This window comes from Palaemon carinicauda, chromosome 18, assembly GCF_036898095.1.
Source record: "Palaemon carinicauda isolate YSFRI2023 chromosome 18, ASM3689809v2, whole genome shotgun sequence".
NCBI lineage: Eukaryota > Metazoa > Arthropoda > Malacostraca > Decapoda > Palaemonidae > Palaemon > Palaemon carinicauda.
Genome location: NC_090742.1, coordinates 7,020,066 through 7,037,251, shown reverse-complemented (window position 1 = coordinate 7,037,251; position 17,186 = coordinate 7,020,066). Strand labels below are relative to the sequence as shown.

Genomic DNA, 17,186 nt, shown 5'->3' with positions numbered 1-17,186 from the left:
ATTGCCTGGTCCTCACTGATCGTAGCTTGGGTGGAGATGGGACTCAGGTGCTGATCATATGTATTTATGGTTAGTCTCTAGGGCAATAATCCTGTCTCTATCCCTTGTCTGTTCCATTCATCAGTGGTCTTTCAATCTACAACTGTTTATCGTGCATGCTGGTAAAACTTGGTAATGTATCATAAATGTCTGCTGATAGTCTTACAACTGATGTTATAGCTATTCCCATATAGGGATGTATGGGTTAGTATGCTTAGCAGAACACAAAATAAATTTCTTCTAAATAATTCATGATTGTATACAAAACATATGTATAAATGCATGCAAACAACTACAGTGTATATATATATATATATATATATATATATATATATATATATATATATATATATATATATATAAGCATAAATGATACTTAGAATACATATTTTCCACGTTAGATCAACCATTATATTGCATTTGGCCATCCATACAAGTTGACTAATCTTATTTTATAAAACTCTATGATAACACATTACATCTCTCTCTCTCTCTCTCTCTCTCTCTCTCTCTCTCTCTCTCTCTCTCTCTCTCTCTCTCTCTCTCTCTCTTGAAATAAGTAATAATTATACAATTACCTTCTCTCCATCCGGAACAGTATTGGCTAACGCACAGCCGGACAGTAATAGGAGCAACCAGGCGTGCATCTTGTCCTAGCAAAAATTAAGGGGATAAAGATTAATATATGTATCGTATTTTATAATAAAAATTATAAGGAGAGTGGAAAAAATTAATGTATGCTTTAAACATGTGACCAAGTTATGGAATGATCTTTCTTATTGGGTAGTTGTATCAGTAAAATTTCAAAAGTTCAAACTTGCAGCAAATGTTTTTATGTTGAACAGGCTGATATAAGTCTTTTTATAGTCTATATATGAGTTATCTGTTTTAATGTTGTTAATGTATTTTAAAATATTTTATTTTAATTTTTCATCACTTCTTATATCGTTTATTTGTTTCCTTATTTCCATTCCTCAACGGGGTATTTTCCATGTTGGAGCCCTTGTGCCTAGAGCATTCTGCTTTTCCAACTAGGGTTGTAGCTTGGCTAGTAATAGTAATAATAATAATAATAATAATAATAATAATAATAATAATAATAATAATAATACATTTGAGTATTTTTCCTAGTACATTACAGCCATGAATAGAATGGTGAAAGAATATGGATACTATTCCAGAAGTTTTATTCCAGCCCTAACCAGCTTGTGGAATGGTCTTGCTAATGCTACATAAGTTCAGAAGTTGGAGCGTGCTTCAAATATTTTCAGTCTTTTCTTTCTCCATTATAACGCTCAATATTATATAAGATGGAGTAGTTGCTGATGATTCTGCGATAAACATCCAAGATAGATTTCGTCTTATAAACTTGCTGTGCTTATTTTTTTCTTTCCGTGTAGATTAATTTAAGATCCAATTGAATTAAGAGTTGGAAGACACAGGCCTACAATGCTGAGGACTATGAAGTGCGAGGTATGAGATGATGAATGGAGAAGTATTGAATTAAAAGCTCAAGATAGGGACGACTGGCGAAATCTAACCGAGGCCCTTTGCGTCAATAGGCATAGGAGGAGATGATGATGGTTGTTATTATTATTATTATCAATAGCTAAGCAACAACCCCTAGGTAGTTGTAAAAGTAGGATGCTATAAGTACAAGGGTTCTAACAGGTAAAATAGCCCAGTGAGAAAAGGAAATAAGTAAACAGATAGAATAGTGTGCCAGAGTTTACCCTCGAGCAAAAGAACTATGGCTCAAGACAGTGGAAGAATATGGCACTACCCAAGACTAAAGAACTATGGTTTGATTTTGGAATGTCCTTCTCCTACAGCTGTTTATCATAGCTAAAGTCTCTTCTACACTTATCAAGTGGAAAGTAGCTATAAAAATAGATTTAAATGTAATCCCTGAAACTGCAATGAAAAAAAAATCTGAAGACACAAAAAAATTCTTGCTCGCTTTCCACTAACACCGTACTTAAATTTTTCCTCACTTTAGAAATTCACGTATGACTCAACTTTGATGTCACTTGAAATGAGAGACAAATATGTATTTAAAAAAAAAAAACATATACCGCACGTTATTTTAAATCTCTAGTGGATAATTATTGTACTTCCAAGACCTGGCAACTGTTTAAATCTATGTGTATAACAGCGTTATTATTGATAATCTATAATCCCTATAACCACTAACAACTTTTATAAAAAAGAAGACTAAAAGCATGATAACAAGAGAGTAAAACAAAGTTTCTCATTCCTTCAACTTACAAGTAGTTAAATTCACTGAAAGATTATTTCAAGTTTTATTTCTACTTACAAACGTCAGTGGGGTCGAAGTTCTACGAAAGGCCCGGTTAAAGGAAGGTTACAACCTCTTTATATAGTCATCTTTTAGACTCGTAGGCACATCTGTTAAATTTGCTGACGTTGCTACACTACCAGATAATAGCTGACACGGCTAAGATTTCGTAGATACTCGAGTAGCTATGAACAGTCGATTTCACTTGCTTTTAGGCCAGCTGTTTCTCATTATAAACGGTAAATTAACTTTGGAGATATTGAAACGAAATCGTTATGGTATCTATTCGCCTGGAAGATTATCCAATGCGCTAATGCTTCGTACGGAGTTTCGATACACTGTATAACCTTTTTTTATAAGGAAAATATGTCATTTGAATGAGTAATTACCGTTTGAAACATTACTTTTTCTATAAGAAAAATTGAAGGATTACCTACGTCATAGATCCAGAGAGAGAGAGAGAGAGAGAGAGAGAGAGAGAGAGAGAGAATTCATCACATTTGCCTTCGGCAATGTATACATAAAAAAGAAATCGCGACTTGAAAATTTAGTAGGTATGTATTTCAACTGAATTGGGACCTGGGAAAATAAAATGAGAGAGAGAGAGAGAGAGAGAGAGAGAGAGAGAGAGAGAGAGAGTATTTATCATATTTGTCTTCAGCAATGTATAACATGAAAAGAAATCATGACTTGAAAAACTCTGAACAAATCATGGAAGGGCACATTGCAATTTTTTAATAGTAGACAAGGATTGAAAAGGAGTGGTTGTTAGTATTATTATTATTATTATTATTATTATTATTATTATTATTATTATTATTGTTATTATTATTATTATTATTATTATTATTATTATTATTAATATTGTTGTTGTTATTATTATTATTATAATTATTATTATTGTTGTTATTATTATTATTATTATTATTATTATTATTATTATTATTATTATTATTGTTCTACAACCTTAGTTGGAAAAGAATATAATAAGCCAATGGGAGGTCCCCCAAATAAGAATAGTTAATTGTGGGCTTCCAAAATTAGTTAGGACGATGATAGATAGATAGATAGATAGATAGATGGATAGATAGATAGATAGATATTTTTATTTTTTTTTCAGTCAGGGGATAGCCTTGAATATTCAATATTGTTGAGCCTTGCTTTTAGGCATTTATAATATCCTCTTATGAATGATTTTTACACACACACACACACAGAGAGAGAGAGAGAGAGAGAGAGAGAGAGAGAGAGAGAAATCTTCTTATGAATGATTTTGAGAGAGAGAGAGAGAGAGAGAGAGAGAGAGAGAGAGAACATAGTAGTGAAATTACAAATCAGTAAACAAATGCAAAATAAAGATTATGCATATTGAAAAACAAAGTCAGAGAGAGAGAGAGAGAGAGAGAGAGAGAGAGAGAGAGAATCTTCTTATACTGTAAATGATTTTGAGAGAGAGAGAGAGAGAGAGAGAGAGAGAGAGAGAATATCTGCTGAAAAGATATTAAAATAACGCAATCTAAGTATTATTTCACATTTATTGCAAACATCACACAGACATCTAATGTAAACAAACTGCAGATAACGCACAAAATCGTCTGGCACTTTTATCATAAGGTATCTTCTTCAATTTTGATATGATTTACTGTATTTATTTAGCTTATTAGAGTTACAAATAGGTATTCAATAGACTGTTATAGCCTACAAATTTAAACATTAATTGTTTTCAAGCCGGATTGTTTTGGTGAATTGTCCATGGTTTATTAGAATGTGGTAATACAGTAAAGTTATGTCAATATGTGAATGTGTCAAAGGTCAAAATGTATAGTCTTAAATTATGTAATAGATATTCACCTGTTCACCAATATTATTAAATATCTGTAACCTAACTTAACTTTCAGTTGGATACTGTTAAACTCCAAAATAATTACCTCCATTTCAGCTAACCAATTTGATGTTGACCTTAATTACAGTATCGTGAATTGGGAAATTTTTGGGTGGTAAAATAATACTTAATGTTTAACAGGTGCATTGGTAAAATGACATTGATTTTTCGATTGGTGTATTGGGAAAGTAATATTGATTTAAGCAAATTAGGTGTAGGCAGGCCATAGTAGGTGTATGGTAGTGTAGGTTTTAGTATTAGTAAGGGAAATATGATATAATCCCATTTTTTCCTGTAAGCCATTGATAACTTTCTACTTAAAATGTAAATTATATACTGTATATGAGGTATATTTTTAATAAAAAACTTTGGCGTGATTTTGAGAAGCATGTCATACAGCTTCGTTTGAAAAGCTGGCCCAAAGTTCAGATTGGGAAAACTGGTTTCCGAATGATAGAAGACAAAAAAATCTACCCTGGGGTGATACAGCCTTTCGGTCTTGGGGATTAGCACTCCAGGAAGATCCCCAACCTAACCTAACTTAGGATGTTGGGTCACCTTCCCCTGGGGTTGGGGGACAGTCCGAGATATTTGCGACGAATCACAACATTATTGCCTAAGGAATTTTTTATCACTGACTGGCTGTAGTATTTTAAGATGTGAACGCACATGCCCACAAACAAAACATACAGTTATTGTAGCGATCACTCCTCCGCTGGTAGTTTGTCTACCTTCTTTGTGGGCAGAGCTTGTCAATATTTGCTCTTCTCTTTATAATAAACCTAAAAGGGAATAAAGGATCCCAACCCCTGGGTTCCCTGATTGGAGTCTTTGTATATCAGGGCCCAGTTCCTCCTGCCTGCATAGAAAATGTGAGTTTTCTTCCCATTTTATAGTCTGTGTTTTCTGCATAACCTTTACACAAGAAGAACTCCTAACCTAAACTCCCCCCCCCCCACCTAACCTACAAGCCGTTTCCTTACCTAATGGGTGGGGGGCAACGTCCTCCTGCATTCCCCCTTACACTGCCGTATTCTTAGCCAGCCTCCTACACACATACAGATGGCTGCTATCATACATACAACCCCCTTGATCTAACAGGGCATTCAAATTGTAGTTTTTCATTGTGGTCCCCCATTAGTTTTTAATATGAAATAGCCGACAACCTAAGCATTTACTGTTTTGAGAGTCTCTATATCCCTAAATATGGCATTTTCTCCTAAATACTGTAACAAAAAAAAATTTCATAATGAGTCACTTCACTGACAGCATAGGTATAATTTTACTTAAAACACTAATAATGATATAACATAATTCTTAAAATGATTGTGGAAAACTCAATTCCTCATGTATTAATGGTAATTTTAATAATGATTGGTGTGGCTAGGGATAGAAAATTTTGCTAAAGTTACCCCAGCTAAAGGAATTTCATTATATCATTGTGTTACAAAATGTTTGGAAAAACATTCCTCATTGGTTACAGTACTGGTAAATGTTATATAATTGAAAAGATATTTAACTTGAATGCTTCATAAGGATATGGCAAAATAAAGAGGTTTTGACAAAACAAAAATCTATTTTTCAATATTAAACTTAGCCGGTGATTATATAAGCTGCAGCTCAGCTGCCCGACAGAAAAACTCTACGTTCAAAATACGCCAGCGATCGCTATGCAGGTAGGGGGTGTACATCAACAGCGCCATCTGTCGAGCAGGTACTCAGTACTCAATGTAAACACAGAACTCAATTTTCTCTCTGTCGTGCCACCGGCAAGACCTACTAAATTCGCTGTTGCTTACTGGATTGGTTTTCACATATTTTGGTGAAGTACACATTTCTAGTTTTGAGCTTTCGCTTTGCAGACGTTATCTTCAATACATCCTTGCATTCTTTTATTGATTTTGGATTATTTGTTGATGACTTTGGATAGATTTTGAATTCCCCTTTGACTAATTCAAGATGGCTGACCCTTCTCAAGTCCCTAAATTCAGGAAATATAATGCTAGGGACTGTTCAAGGCGTCTTCCGAAGGCCTCTATCGATCCTCACACCGTTTGTTCCAATTGTCGGGATAAGACCTGTCAATTGGAAGATCGATGTGAGGAATGCGTTGGGCTTTCGGAATTCGATTTCATCGAATTCCAGAAATACACACGTAGGCTAGAGAGAGATAGAGTCAGGAGAAGTTCATCTCGCTCCGTTGATTTTTCCTCTCCTCATGCCCCACAACCTATTCCTTCCCCTGTAGTGGTTGCTCCTGATCCCCCTTCTAGCACTCAACAACCTTCGATGGCAGATATGATGCGTGCCATCCAGGCTCTGGGTGAGAGAGTCGAGTCATTGGCGAGTGACCGTAACCAACTCATGGCAGACGTCAAGGAGTTGAAGTGTAAGAGTGCAGTGGGTAGTGACAAAGTGAGTGGTAGTGTTGTGGAAAGTGTTGTAGATAGTGTTGCGCTTGAGGGTTCGTCTGTTCGTGCCTGTCGTCCTCCCAGTCCGGGACCTCTTGCAAGCTCCCAAGCCCAGGGGAGAAGCAATGTCGTACGACCAAAGGGTTTGAGAGGCTTTAATCAGCGAACAGACGTTCCCTCCGTGGTTTCGGACGTATCTATCCAAGATCGCCCCACCCACACGAAGACGAGAGAGCCCATTTATTCCTCGTCTGCGGAAGAGGTTTCTCGAAAGAAACCATGGACCAAGGTCTCGCGGCCTCTTAAGCGCAAGTCGGTCCCTTCCGCTCAAGTCCAACGGCCCAGTTGTAGCCACTGGGTCAGTTCGGACTCACTGCAGTCTTCCGATGACTGCACACCTCCTAAGAGAGGAAAGCGGTACCGCATCAGGCAGTAACACCGTCTGTTGCCGCACCTGCTACTGTAGACCCTAAGTGGTCTTTGCTGCAGACCATGCAGACACAGTTAACGTCATTGATGCAGGACTTTCGTGCGGAGAAGGTTGACGCTGCACCAACCGCTAGCCTACAACCACCCACGGTTGTGCGTCCAGTGGACGCTGAGGCTACCTTCTCCCGCACTCCAGCTGTGAGAGTCCCGCCACCCATGCGTTCCAGTGTACCCTGCCAGCCGCATGTTGACGTTCAGCGACGCACGGAACCTTCCGTTGACGTTCGCGAGTTACAACAACAACCTAAGTTGTTTTGTTTTGACGCGGTGCGTCAACCTCCGCAACCCAGTGTGGTTACCACTACTCGCCCACAGCAGACTAGACAGTCTGGAGTAGACGCTTTGCGCCCCCGCGCTGCTATGGTTGTTGCCAGTTCACAGACTGGGCAACAGTTCCATGACGTTGCGTCCGGTTCAGTCACGCATGCACCCGTGCTGCCGGACTCAGCTGACCAGCCGATTCCTACTCCTTTGCCGCTTCCTCCTCAGCTTTCAGATGATGGACTCTCTGATGATGACACATTGACGACCCGCATACGGACATCGACGAACCCAAGACCACGCAACCCTCCTTGGACTTTAGGAAAGTTCTTGCACTGTTCAGGGAGATGTATCCTGATCAGTTTGTTTCTGCGGCCCCACGCTCTCCTCCATCTGAGTTCGCTTTAGGCACGCAGTCATCCGCGCCTGCCTTTACGAAGCTCGTCCTTGCCCGCTCGTCTAAGAGAGCTTTACGAGTGTTGGGAGAATGGATGCAGTCCAAAAAGAACCTTGGGAAGACAGCATTCACGTTTCCCCCTGCGAGACTCTCTTCCAGATCGAGCGTCTGGTATGCCACGGGAGAAGTTCTCGGCTTGGGAGTTCCTGCCTCTGCCCAGGGCGACTTCTCAAGTCTAGTAGACTCTCCCCGCAGGCTAGCCATGAGACTCTCTAAGATTTGTTGGTCTCCTTCAGACTTAGACCATCTGTTGAAAGGAGTGTTCAGAGCCTTCGAGGTTTTTAACTTTTTGGATTGGTGTTTGGGAGCGTTGAGCAGGAAGATCTCCCCTTCTGACAAGGAAACTTCCATGCTCATTATGTCCTGCATGGACAAGGCCATACGGGACGGTTCCAGTGAGCTTGCGGCTTCGTTCGTTTCCGGGGTCCTCAAGAAACGGGAAAACCTTTGCTCCTTCTTGTCAGCTGGAGTAACACCGTGTCAGAGATCGGAACTTATGTTTGCTCCTCTCTCAAAGTGCCTTTTCCCAGAGGAGTTGATAAAGGAGATTGCTGCCTCCTTGATTCAAAAAGACACTCATGACCTGGTGGCGTCCTCTGCCCGCAAAGCCACCCCTTTGCCTACCTTGTCTAGACCCAGGATGGACACTCCAGCGTCCAGATTCATTCCGCCCTTTCGTGGCAGAGCCTCCAGCAGAGGAGGTGCTCGTGCCGAAGGGAGACGTGGGAAGAAGAAAGGTACCAAGTCCTTTAAGGGCAGAGTCTGACTGCCACCTTCTTCAGACAGCAGTGGGAGCCAGACTCAAGAACTTCTGGCAGACCTGGGAGAAAAGGGGCGCAGATGCACAATCTGTGAAGTTGCTCAGAGAAGGGTACAAGATCCCGTTTGTACGCAAACCCCCTCTAGCAACGTCTCCCATCGATCTCTCTCCCAGGTACAGAGAGGAGGACAAGAGACTAGCTTTGAAGCAAGAGGTGTCTCTCTTACTAGAAAAGGGAGCAGTAGTCAAAGTCCGGGACCATCAATCCCCGGGCTTCTACAACCGTCTCTTCTTAGTGGTAAAGAAGACAGGAGGGTGGAGGCCGGTGCTAGACGTCAGTGCGCTGAATGTCTTTGTCACAAAGCAGACGTTCGCCATGGAGACCACAAAGTCTGTTCTAGCAGCGGTCAGGAAGGAAGACTGGATGGTCTCTTTAGACCTAAGGGACGCTTACTTTCACGTCCCCATCCACCCAGAATCCCAACCTTTTCTGAGGTTCGTTTACGAAAAGGTTGTCTACCAATTTCAAGCCCTGTGCTTTGGCCTAAGCACGGCTCCTCTTGTCTTTACGAAACTGATGAGGAATATTGCCAAATTCCTGCATTTAGCGGATATCAGAGCCTCCCTCTATTTGGACGACTGGCTTCTAAGAGCTTCTTCCAGTCGTCGCTGTCTGGAGAATCTAAAGTGGACTCTAGATCTGACCAAGGAATTGGGTCTCCTGGTCAATATGGAAAAGTCCCAACTGGTCCCATCCCAAACTATAGTGTACTTAGGGATGGAGATTCACAGTCAAGCTTTTCGGGCTTTTCCGTCGACCCCCAGAACAAGTCAAGCCCAAGGATGCATCCAGAACATGCTAAAGAAGGACCGATGTTCAGTCAGACAGTGGATGAGTCTGATAGGGACGCTTTCATCCCTAGAACAGTTCATTTCGTTAGGGAGACTGCACCTCCGTCCCCTTCAATTTCACCTAGCTGTTCACTGGAAAAAGGACAAGACGCTAGAAGCGGTCTCGATCCCCATTTCCGAGAAGATGAAGTCATCACTGACTTGGTGGAAGGACAACATCAACCTCAGAGAGGGTCTGCCCCTGGCTGTTCAGACCCCCAACCACGTTCTCTTCTCGGACGCATCGGACACGGGCTGGGGTGCGACATTAGACGGTCGGGAATGCTCGGGAACTTGGAACTCGAATCAAAGAACGTTACATATCAACTGCAAGGAGCTACTAGCAGTTCATCTGGCCTTGAAAAGCTTCAAGTCCCTCCTTCTAGGCAAGGTGGTGGAGGTGAACTCAGACAACACCACGGCCTTGGCGTACATCTCCAAGCAAGGAGGGACCCATTCTATGACGTTGTACGAGATCGCAAGGGACCTCCTCACCTGGTCAAGAGATCTAAACCTTTCTCTAGTAACGAGGTTCATTCAAGGCAACATGAATGTCATGGCGGATTGCCTCAGTCGGAAGGGTCAAATCATTCCAACAGAATGGACCCTACACAAGGATGTGTGCAAGAGACTATGGGCCACATGGGGCCAACCTACCATAGATCTCTTTGCAACCTCGATGACCAAGAGGCTCCCAATTTATTGCTCGCCAATCCCGGACCCAGCAGCAGTTCATATAGATGCCTTTCTACTGGATTGGTCCCATCTAGACCTTTATGCATTCCCCCCGTTCAAGATTGTCAACAAGGTACTGCAGAAGTTCGCCTCTCACGAAGGGACAAGGTTGACGTTAGTTGCTCCCCTCTGGCCCGCGAGAGAATGGTTCACCGAGGTACTTCAATGGCTAGTGGACGTTCCCAGAACTCTTCCTCTAAGAGTGGACCTTCTACGTCAGCCACACGTAAAGAAGGTACACCCAGGCCTCCACGCTCTTCGTCTGACTGCCTTCAGACTATCGAAAGACTCTCGAGAGCTAGAGGCTTTTCGAAGGAGGCAGCCAGGGCGATTGCTAGAGCAAGGAGGACATCCACTCTTAGAGTCTACCAGTCGAAGTGGGAAGTCTTCCGAAACTGGTGCAAGTCGGTATCAGTATCCTCAACTAGTACCTCTGTAACCCAAATAGCTGACTTCCTATTATACCTGAGGAAGGAAAGATCTCTTTCAGCTCCCACGATCAAAGGTTACAGAAGCATGTTGGCAGCAGTCTTCCGTCACAGAGGCTTAGATCTTTCTAACAACAAAGATCTACAGGACCTCCTTAAGTCTTTTGAGACCTCGAAGGAGCGTCGTTTGGCTACACCGGGTTGGAATTTAGACGTGGTACTAAGATTCCTTATGTCAGAAAGGTTCGAGCCACTACAATCAGCCTCCTTTAAAGATCTCACTTTAAAGACTCTTTTCCTCGTTTGCTTAGCAACAGCTAAAAGAGTCAGTGAGATACACGCCTTCAGCAGGAACATCGGATTTTCATCTGAAACGGCTACATGTTCTTTACAGCTTGGTTTTCTAGCCAAAAATGAGCTACCTTCTCGTCCTTGGCCGATATCGTTCGATATTCCAAGCCTTTCAAATTTGGTTGGAAATGAACTAGAAAGAGTCTTATGCCCTGTTAGAGCTCTTAAGTTCTATTTAAGACGAACTAAACCTTTACGAGGACAGTCGGAAGCTTTATGGTGTGCTATTAAGAAACCTTCTTTACCTATGTCAAAGAATGCAGTTTCCTATTATATCAGACTGTTGATACGAGAAGCTCATTCTCATCTGAATGAGGAAGACCATGCTTTGCTGAAGGTAAGGACACATGAAGTTAGAGCTGTCGCAACTTCAGTGGCCTTTAAACAAAATAGATCTCTGCAGAGTATAATGGACGCAACCTATTGGAGAAGCAAGTCAGTGTTCGTGTCTTTTTATCTTAAAGATGTCCAGTCTCTTTACGAGAACTGCTACACCCTGGGACCATTCGTAGCAGCGAGTGCAGTAGTGGGTGAGGGCTCAACCACTACATTCCCCTAATTCCATAACCTTTTTTAATCTTTCTCTTGAAATGTTTTTTATTGTTGTTTTTTGGGTTGTCTGGAAGGCTAAGAAGCCTTTCGCATCCTGGTTGATTTGGCGGGTGGTCAAATTCTTTTCTTGAGAAGCGCCTAGATTAGAGGTTTTGATGAGGTCCTTTAGTATGGGTTGCAACCCTTGATACTTCAGCTCCTAGGAGTCGCTCAGTATCCTAAGAGGATCGCGAGGCTCAGTAAGGAAGACGTACTTAAAAAAGGCAGAGTAATTGTTCAAGTCGACTTCCTTACCAGGTACTTATTTATTTTATGTTTGTTATTTTGAATAACTGCTAAAATGAAATACAAAATCCTTAGCTCATAATAATGTAAACAATTAATGCTGGTCTCTACCCACCCCCCTGGGTGTGAATCAGCTTATATAATCACCGGCTAAGTTTAATATTGAAAAATGTTATTTTTATTAATAAAATAAATTTTTGAATATACTTACCCGGTGATTATATATTAAAGGACCCTCCCTTCCTCCCCAATAGAGACCCAGTGGACCGAGGAGAAAATTGAGTTCTGTGTTTACATTGAGTACTGAGTACCTGCTCGACAGATGGCGCTGTTGATGTACACCCCCTACCTGCATAGCGATCGCTGGCGTATTTTGAACGTAGAGTTTTTCTGTCGGGCAGCAGAGCTGCAGCTTACAGTATATAATCACCGGGTAAGTATATTCAAAAATTTATTTTATTAATAAAAATAACATTTTAATGGAGGTGTTGTGTGGTCCCTTAGGACTTTATTGTTAAGGCTAGAACAGTGAATCCATTACTACATGATGTAGCTAAGAAATATTCCCTGCCCTACGCCCAGTTTATCAACATGCAAAGCTCAGGCTCATCATGCATAAGTGATGCACACAGAGTAGAGATCTATCTTAGATTGGTATACTGTACTGTTTTTAAATATTAAACTTAGCCGGTGAATATATAATAGCTGACGTCTCGGACGGCTCGACAGAAACACAAAAACTCGCGAGCGATCGCCATGAAGGTTGCGGGTGTGCCCACCAGCGCCGACTATCGGCCAGATACCGCATATACATGTAAACAGCCTCAGTTCTTCTCTGTCGGTCTTGTCGACAAGTTGATTCCGCTCGCTGTTAACCTGGAGTTTTTTCGTCATTCTTGGTGAAGTACTTCTTTTTGGTTTTGAGCTTTCGCAGTGACAGGTGTTTTTCTCTTCAATTAAAACTCTTGAACCCTTTTTTGGATAGCGTTTATTGTTGATGACTCTGGATTGTTTTTGGATTTTCTTGGACTTTTCAAAATGGCTGACCCTTCTCCTTTCCCTGGACCTAAATTTCGTAAATGTAATGCTAGGGATTGTAACAAACGTCTTCCCAAGGCCTCTCTCGACCCACATACCGTGTGTTCTAATTGCCGGGGTAAAACCTGCCAATTAGGAGATCGGTGTGATGAGTGCGTGGTACTTTCGGAATTCGACTGGCTAGAGTTTGATAAATATTCTCGTAAGCTTGAGAGAGATAGGGTGAGGAGAAGCTCCTCTAGGTCGTTGGATTTTTCCTCCTCCCATGCCCCTGAACCTAATCCTTCCCCTGTAGTAGTTGTTCCTGAACCCTCTACTAGCACTCATGAACCATCCATGCGGGATATGTTGCTTGCCATTCAAGCTTTGGGCGAGAGAGTTGAGTCTTTAGCATCGGACCGTAAACAACTCATGGCGGATGTGAATGTGTTAAAGTGTCAGAGTGCCAAATCAGAAAATCGTGGGGATAAAGTGATTAGTGCGCAAAGTGTTTTTAGTGTTGCGACCAAGGGTTCGTCTGTTCGTGCTTGTCGTTCACCTAGTCCGAGACCTCTTTCAGGCTCCCCTGCACCAGGGAGAAGTAATGTCGTAGGACTTAAGGGGACGAGAGGCTTTAACCAACGAACAGACGTTCCCTCTGCGGTATCGGGCGTGTCTCGTCAAGATTTCCCCTACCATAAGACGAGCGAGGCTGTTTTCTCCTCGTCATCCGAAGGCTTCTCGCAAAAGAAACCTTGGAGCAAAGTTTCTAGACCCTTAAAGCGGAAGTCAGTCCCTTCAGGACAGGTCCAGCGTCCTGACTGTAGCCATTGGGACAGCTCTGACCCTTTGCAGTCGTCGGAAGACTGTTCTCCGATTAAGCGTAAGCGTAACACGGGCTCCGAGAGTCTCAGTAAGAGCAATGTTTTGCCGTCACAGACGTTACCATTGTCTCGGCCCGTACCGACTCCCGTTGATCCTAAATGGGTTGTCCTGCAGGATATGCAGAATAAGCTTGCCTCCCTTATGGAGGAGTATACCGTTGAGCAGGTTCACGATGATCCTCGCCGTTACGCTGATCGAGACTCTGGCCGTCAGCCGCCCAAACGAGCCTTTACTCGTCCTTTTGACGTTACGAAGCGTGATGTCGGTAGTTTGTCACGACAGTCACGTGACTTGGAGCCTCACTCGATGCAGTCCCGTGTTGACTTTCAGCCGCTGCCGCAGTCTCGTGTTGACGTTCAGCCGCTGCCGCAGTCTCGTGTTGACGTTCAGGACGTTCGCCAACCAGCTCAGTTGCCTTGTTTTGACGTTGAGCGTCAAGCACCGCAGTCAAGGGTTGTTTTGACTGCTCAGTCTAGGCAGTCAAGGCAGTCTCGACTTGACGTCGAGCGTCCATCAGCTCCTGTTGTTGTTGCTGGTCAGTCCTTTCAGCAGCGACATGACGTAGCCTCGACTACTACTGCTGCTCCTTTGCGTGTGGACTTTGCTTGTCAAGCATTGCTACCGCGGCAGGTCTCTCCCTTTCTTGAGACTCATCAATTGTCGGACGAGGTTCCTTCAGATGAGGATGTTGCTGATCCTCCGCCTACTGATATTCCTTTGGATGTTTTATCAGACGTAGAAGAGCCTAAGGCTGCTCAACCTTCGATGGACTTTAAGAAAATCATGATGATTTTTAAGGATCTTTTCCCAGACCATTTTGTTACTTCCGCTCCTCGTTCGCCTCCATCAGAGTTTGCGCTAGGCTTAGCTGCTGCGAAGCCTTCTTTTACTAAGCTAGTGCTCTCGCGCTCTTCTAAGAGGGCTTTACGCTTGCTGGGCGACTGGTTGGTTACCAGGAGGAGTTTGGGGAAGACGGCCTTTGCCTTCCCTCCTTTTAAACTAGCTTCTAGAGCGAGCGTCTGGTATGACACGGGAGAAGTTCTCGGCTTGGGAGTCCCTGCCTCTGCCCATGGTGACTTCTCAAGCCTCGTAGACTCTCCCCGTCGCCTGGCCATGAGACGCTCTAAAGTTTGTTGGTCCTCCTCGGACCTTGACCATCTCCTTAAAGGGGTTTTCAGGGCCTTCGAAGTTTTTAACTTTTTAGATTGGTCTCTAGGAGCATTAAGCAGGAAGATCTCGTCTGCCGACCAGGATGTTTCCGTACTTATTATGTCTTGTATGGACAAAGCCATCCGCGATGGCTCCAATGAGCTCGCCGCCACCTTTACGTCTGGAGTCCTGAAGAAGAGGAAAACTCTTTGCTCATTCCTTTCAGCAGGAGTTACTCCCTGTCAGAGGTCGGAGCTTCTCTTTGCCCCCTTATCAGCTGCCTTGTTTCCTCAACAGCTGATCAAGGACATTGCGGCTTCGCTTGAGCAGAAGGATACACACGACCTGATGGCTACTTCTGCTCGCAAGGGAGCTCCTTCGTCGTCTTATGTCGTGAGGCCCAAGGTCGATACCCCAGCGACTAGATTTATCCCGCCCTTTCGTGGCAGAGCCCCCAGCAGGGGAGGCGCTCGTGCCGACGGAAAGAGAGGCAAGAGGAGAGGATCCAAGTCCTCCCGTGGCAGAGTCTGACTGCCCACGTCCTCAGACAGCGGTAGGGGCCAGACTGAACAGCTTCTGGCAGGCCTGGGAGAAGAGGGGTGCAGACCAAGAGTCTGTGTTGTTGCTCAAGGAGGGGTACAAAATACCTTTTGTACGCAGACCTCCTCTAGTATCAGTTCCTCTAGACCTCTCTCCCAGGTATCGAGAGGAGTCAAGAAGACAAGCTCTACAACAGCAGGTGTCTCTGTTACTAGAGAAGGGAGCGGTGGTGAAAGTCTCGGACCTTCAATCACCGGGATTTTACAACCGTCTCTTCCTAGTCCCAAAACATACGGGAGGTCGGAGGCCAGTGCTGGACGTCAGTGCGCTCAACGTTTTTGTTATAAAAACAAAATTTACGATGGAGACCACGAAGTCCGTCCTAGCAGCGGTCAGAGAGGGAGACTGGATGGTCTCTCTTGACCTGCAGGATGCGTACTTCCACATTCCTATTCACCCAGATTTTCAACCGTATCTGAGGTTTGTTTACAGGAATGTGGTGTACCAGTTTCGAGCACTGTGCTTCGGCCTCAGCCCTGCTCCTCTCGTGTTTACGAGGCTCATGAGGAATGTGGCAAAATTCCTTCATTTATCGGGAATTCGAGCCTCCCTGTACTTGGACGACTGGCTTCTCAGAGCATCGTCCCGTCATCGCTGTCTGCAGGACCTTCACTGGACGTTGGGTCTGGCAAAGGAGTTGGGACTGTTGGTGAACTTAGAAAAGTCTCAACTGAATCCATCCCAGACTATTCTCTATTTGGGGATGGAGATTCGCAGTCTAGTTTTTCGGGCTTTTCCGTCTGCCACCCGGATAGAGCAAGCCCTGCTCAAAGTCCGCCTTATGCTGAAAAAAGACCGTTGCTCAGTAAGAAGTTGGATGAGCCTCTTAGGGACTCTGTCATCCCTGGAGCAATTTGTCTCACTAGGGAGACTTCACCTTCGCCCTCTCCAGTTCCATCTAGACTCACACTGGAACAAGAGCAAGACTTTGGAAGCTGTGTCAATCCCGGTCTCCGAGCCAGTAAAAGCATGCCTGAACTGGTGGGACAGCAACATAAGTCTGCGAGAGGGTCTGTCCCTGGAAGTCAAGAACCCAAACCACGTGTTGTTCTCAGACGCGTCGGATTTGGGTTGGGGAGCGACTCTGGACGGTCGGGAATGTTCGGGTCTTTGGACGTCGGATCAGAAGAGCATGCACATCAACGGCAAGGAGTTGTTAGCGGTTCACTTGGCCTTGATGAGTTTCGAGAGCATTCTTCGAAACAAAGTGGTAGAAGTCAATTCGGACAACACCACAGCATTGGCGTACATCTCCAAGCAAGGAGGCACTCACTCCCACACACTGTTCGTCATCGCAAGGGACCTCCTCATCTGGTCAAAAAATCGAGGCATCTCCCTGTTGACAAGATTCATCCAGGGGGACTTGAACGTCTTGGCAGACTGTCTCAGTCGGAGAGGTCAGGTGATCCCCACAGAATGGACCCTCCACAAGGATGTGTGCAAGAGTCTTTGGGTGACTTGGGGTCAACCCTCCATAGACCTCTTTGCCACCTCGTTGACCAAAAGGCTCCCGACCTATTGCTCTCCAGTCCCAGATCCAGAGGCGACCCACATAGATGCGTTTCTACTGGACTGGTCTCACCTGGACGCGTACGCATTCCCACCGTTCAAGATCATCAACAAGGTACTGCAGAAGTTCGCCTCTCACGAAGGGACAAGGTTGACGTTGGTTGCTCCCCTCTGGCCCGCGAGAGA

The 17,186-nt window shown here is 43.9% G+C and overlaps 2 protein-coding genes across 5 annotated transcripts in view; one reads left to right on the top strand and one right to left on the bottom strand.

The window, feature by feature from the left end:
* The window catches only part of LOC137656959 (uncharacterized), a 5,268-nt gene extending 2,830 nt beyond the window's left edge, over positions 1 to 2,438 (bottom strand). The window contains exons 1-2 of the mRNA XM_068391317.1: positions 2,357 to 2,438; positions 618 to 692 (exon numbers count right to left, since the gene is read on the bottom strand). Coding sequence (XP_068247418.1) covers positions 618 to 686 — 69 coding nt within the window. The 5' untranslated portion in view covers positions 687 to 692; positions 2,357 to 2,438. The remainder of the gene's footprint in view (positions 1 to 617; positions 693 to 2,356) is intronic.
* Positions 2,439 to 3,797: 1,359 nt separating this feature from the next.
* The window catches only part of LOC137657597 (longitudinals lacking protein, isoforms H/M/V-like), an 82,009-nt gene continuing 68,620 nt past the window's right edge, over positions 3,798 to 17,186 (top strand). For 2 of the 4 annotated variants that reach the window (XM_068391955.1, XM_068391954.1), the window contains exon 1: positions 3,798 to 3,952. The gene's annotated coding sequence lies outside the window, so the exon portion shown is untranslated. The remainder of the gene's footprint in view (positions 3,953 to 17,186) is intronic. The other 2 variants (XM_068391953.1, XM_068391952.1) reach the window with 1 other exon arrangement.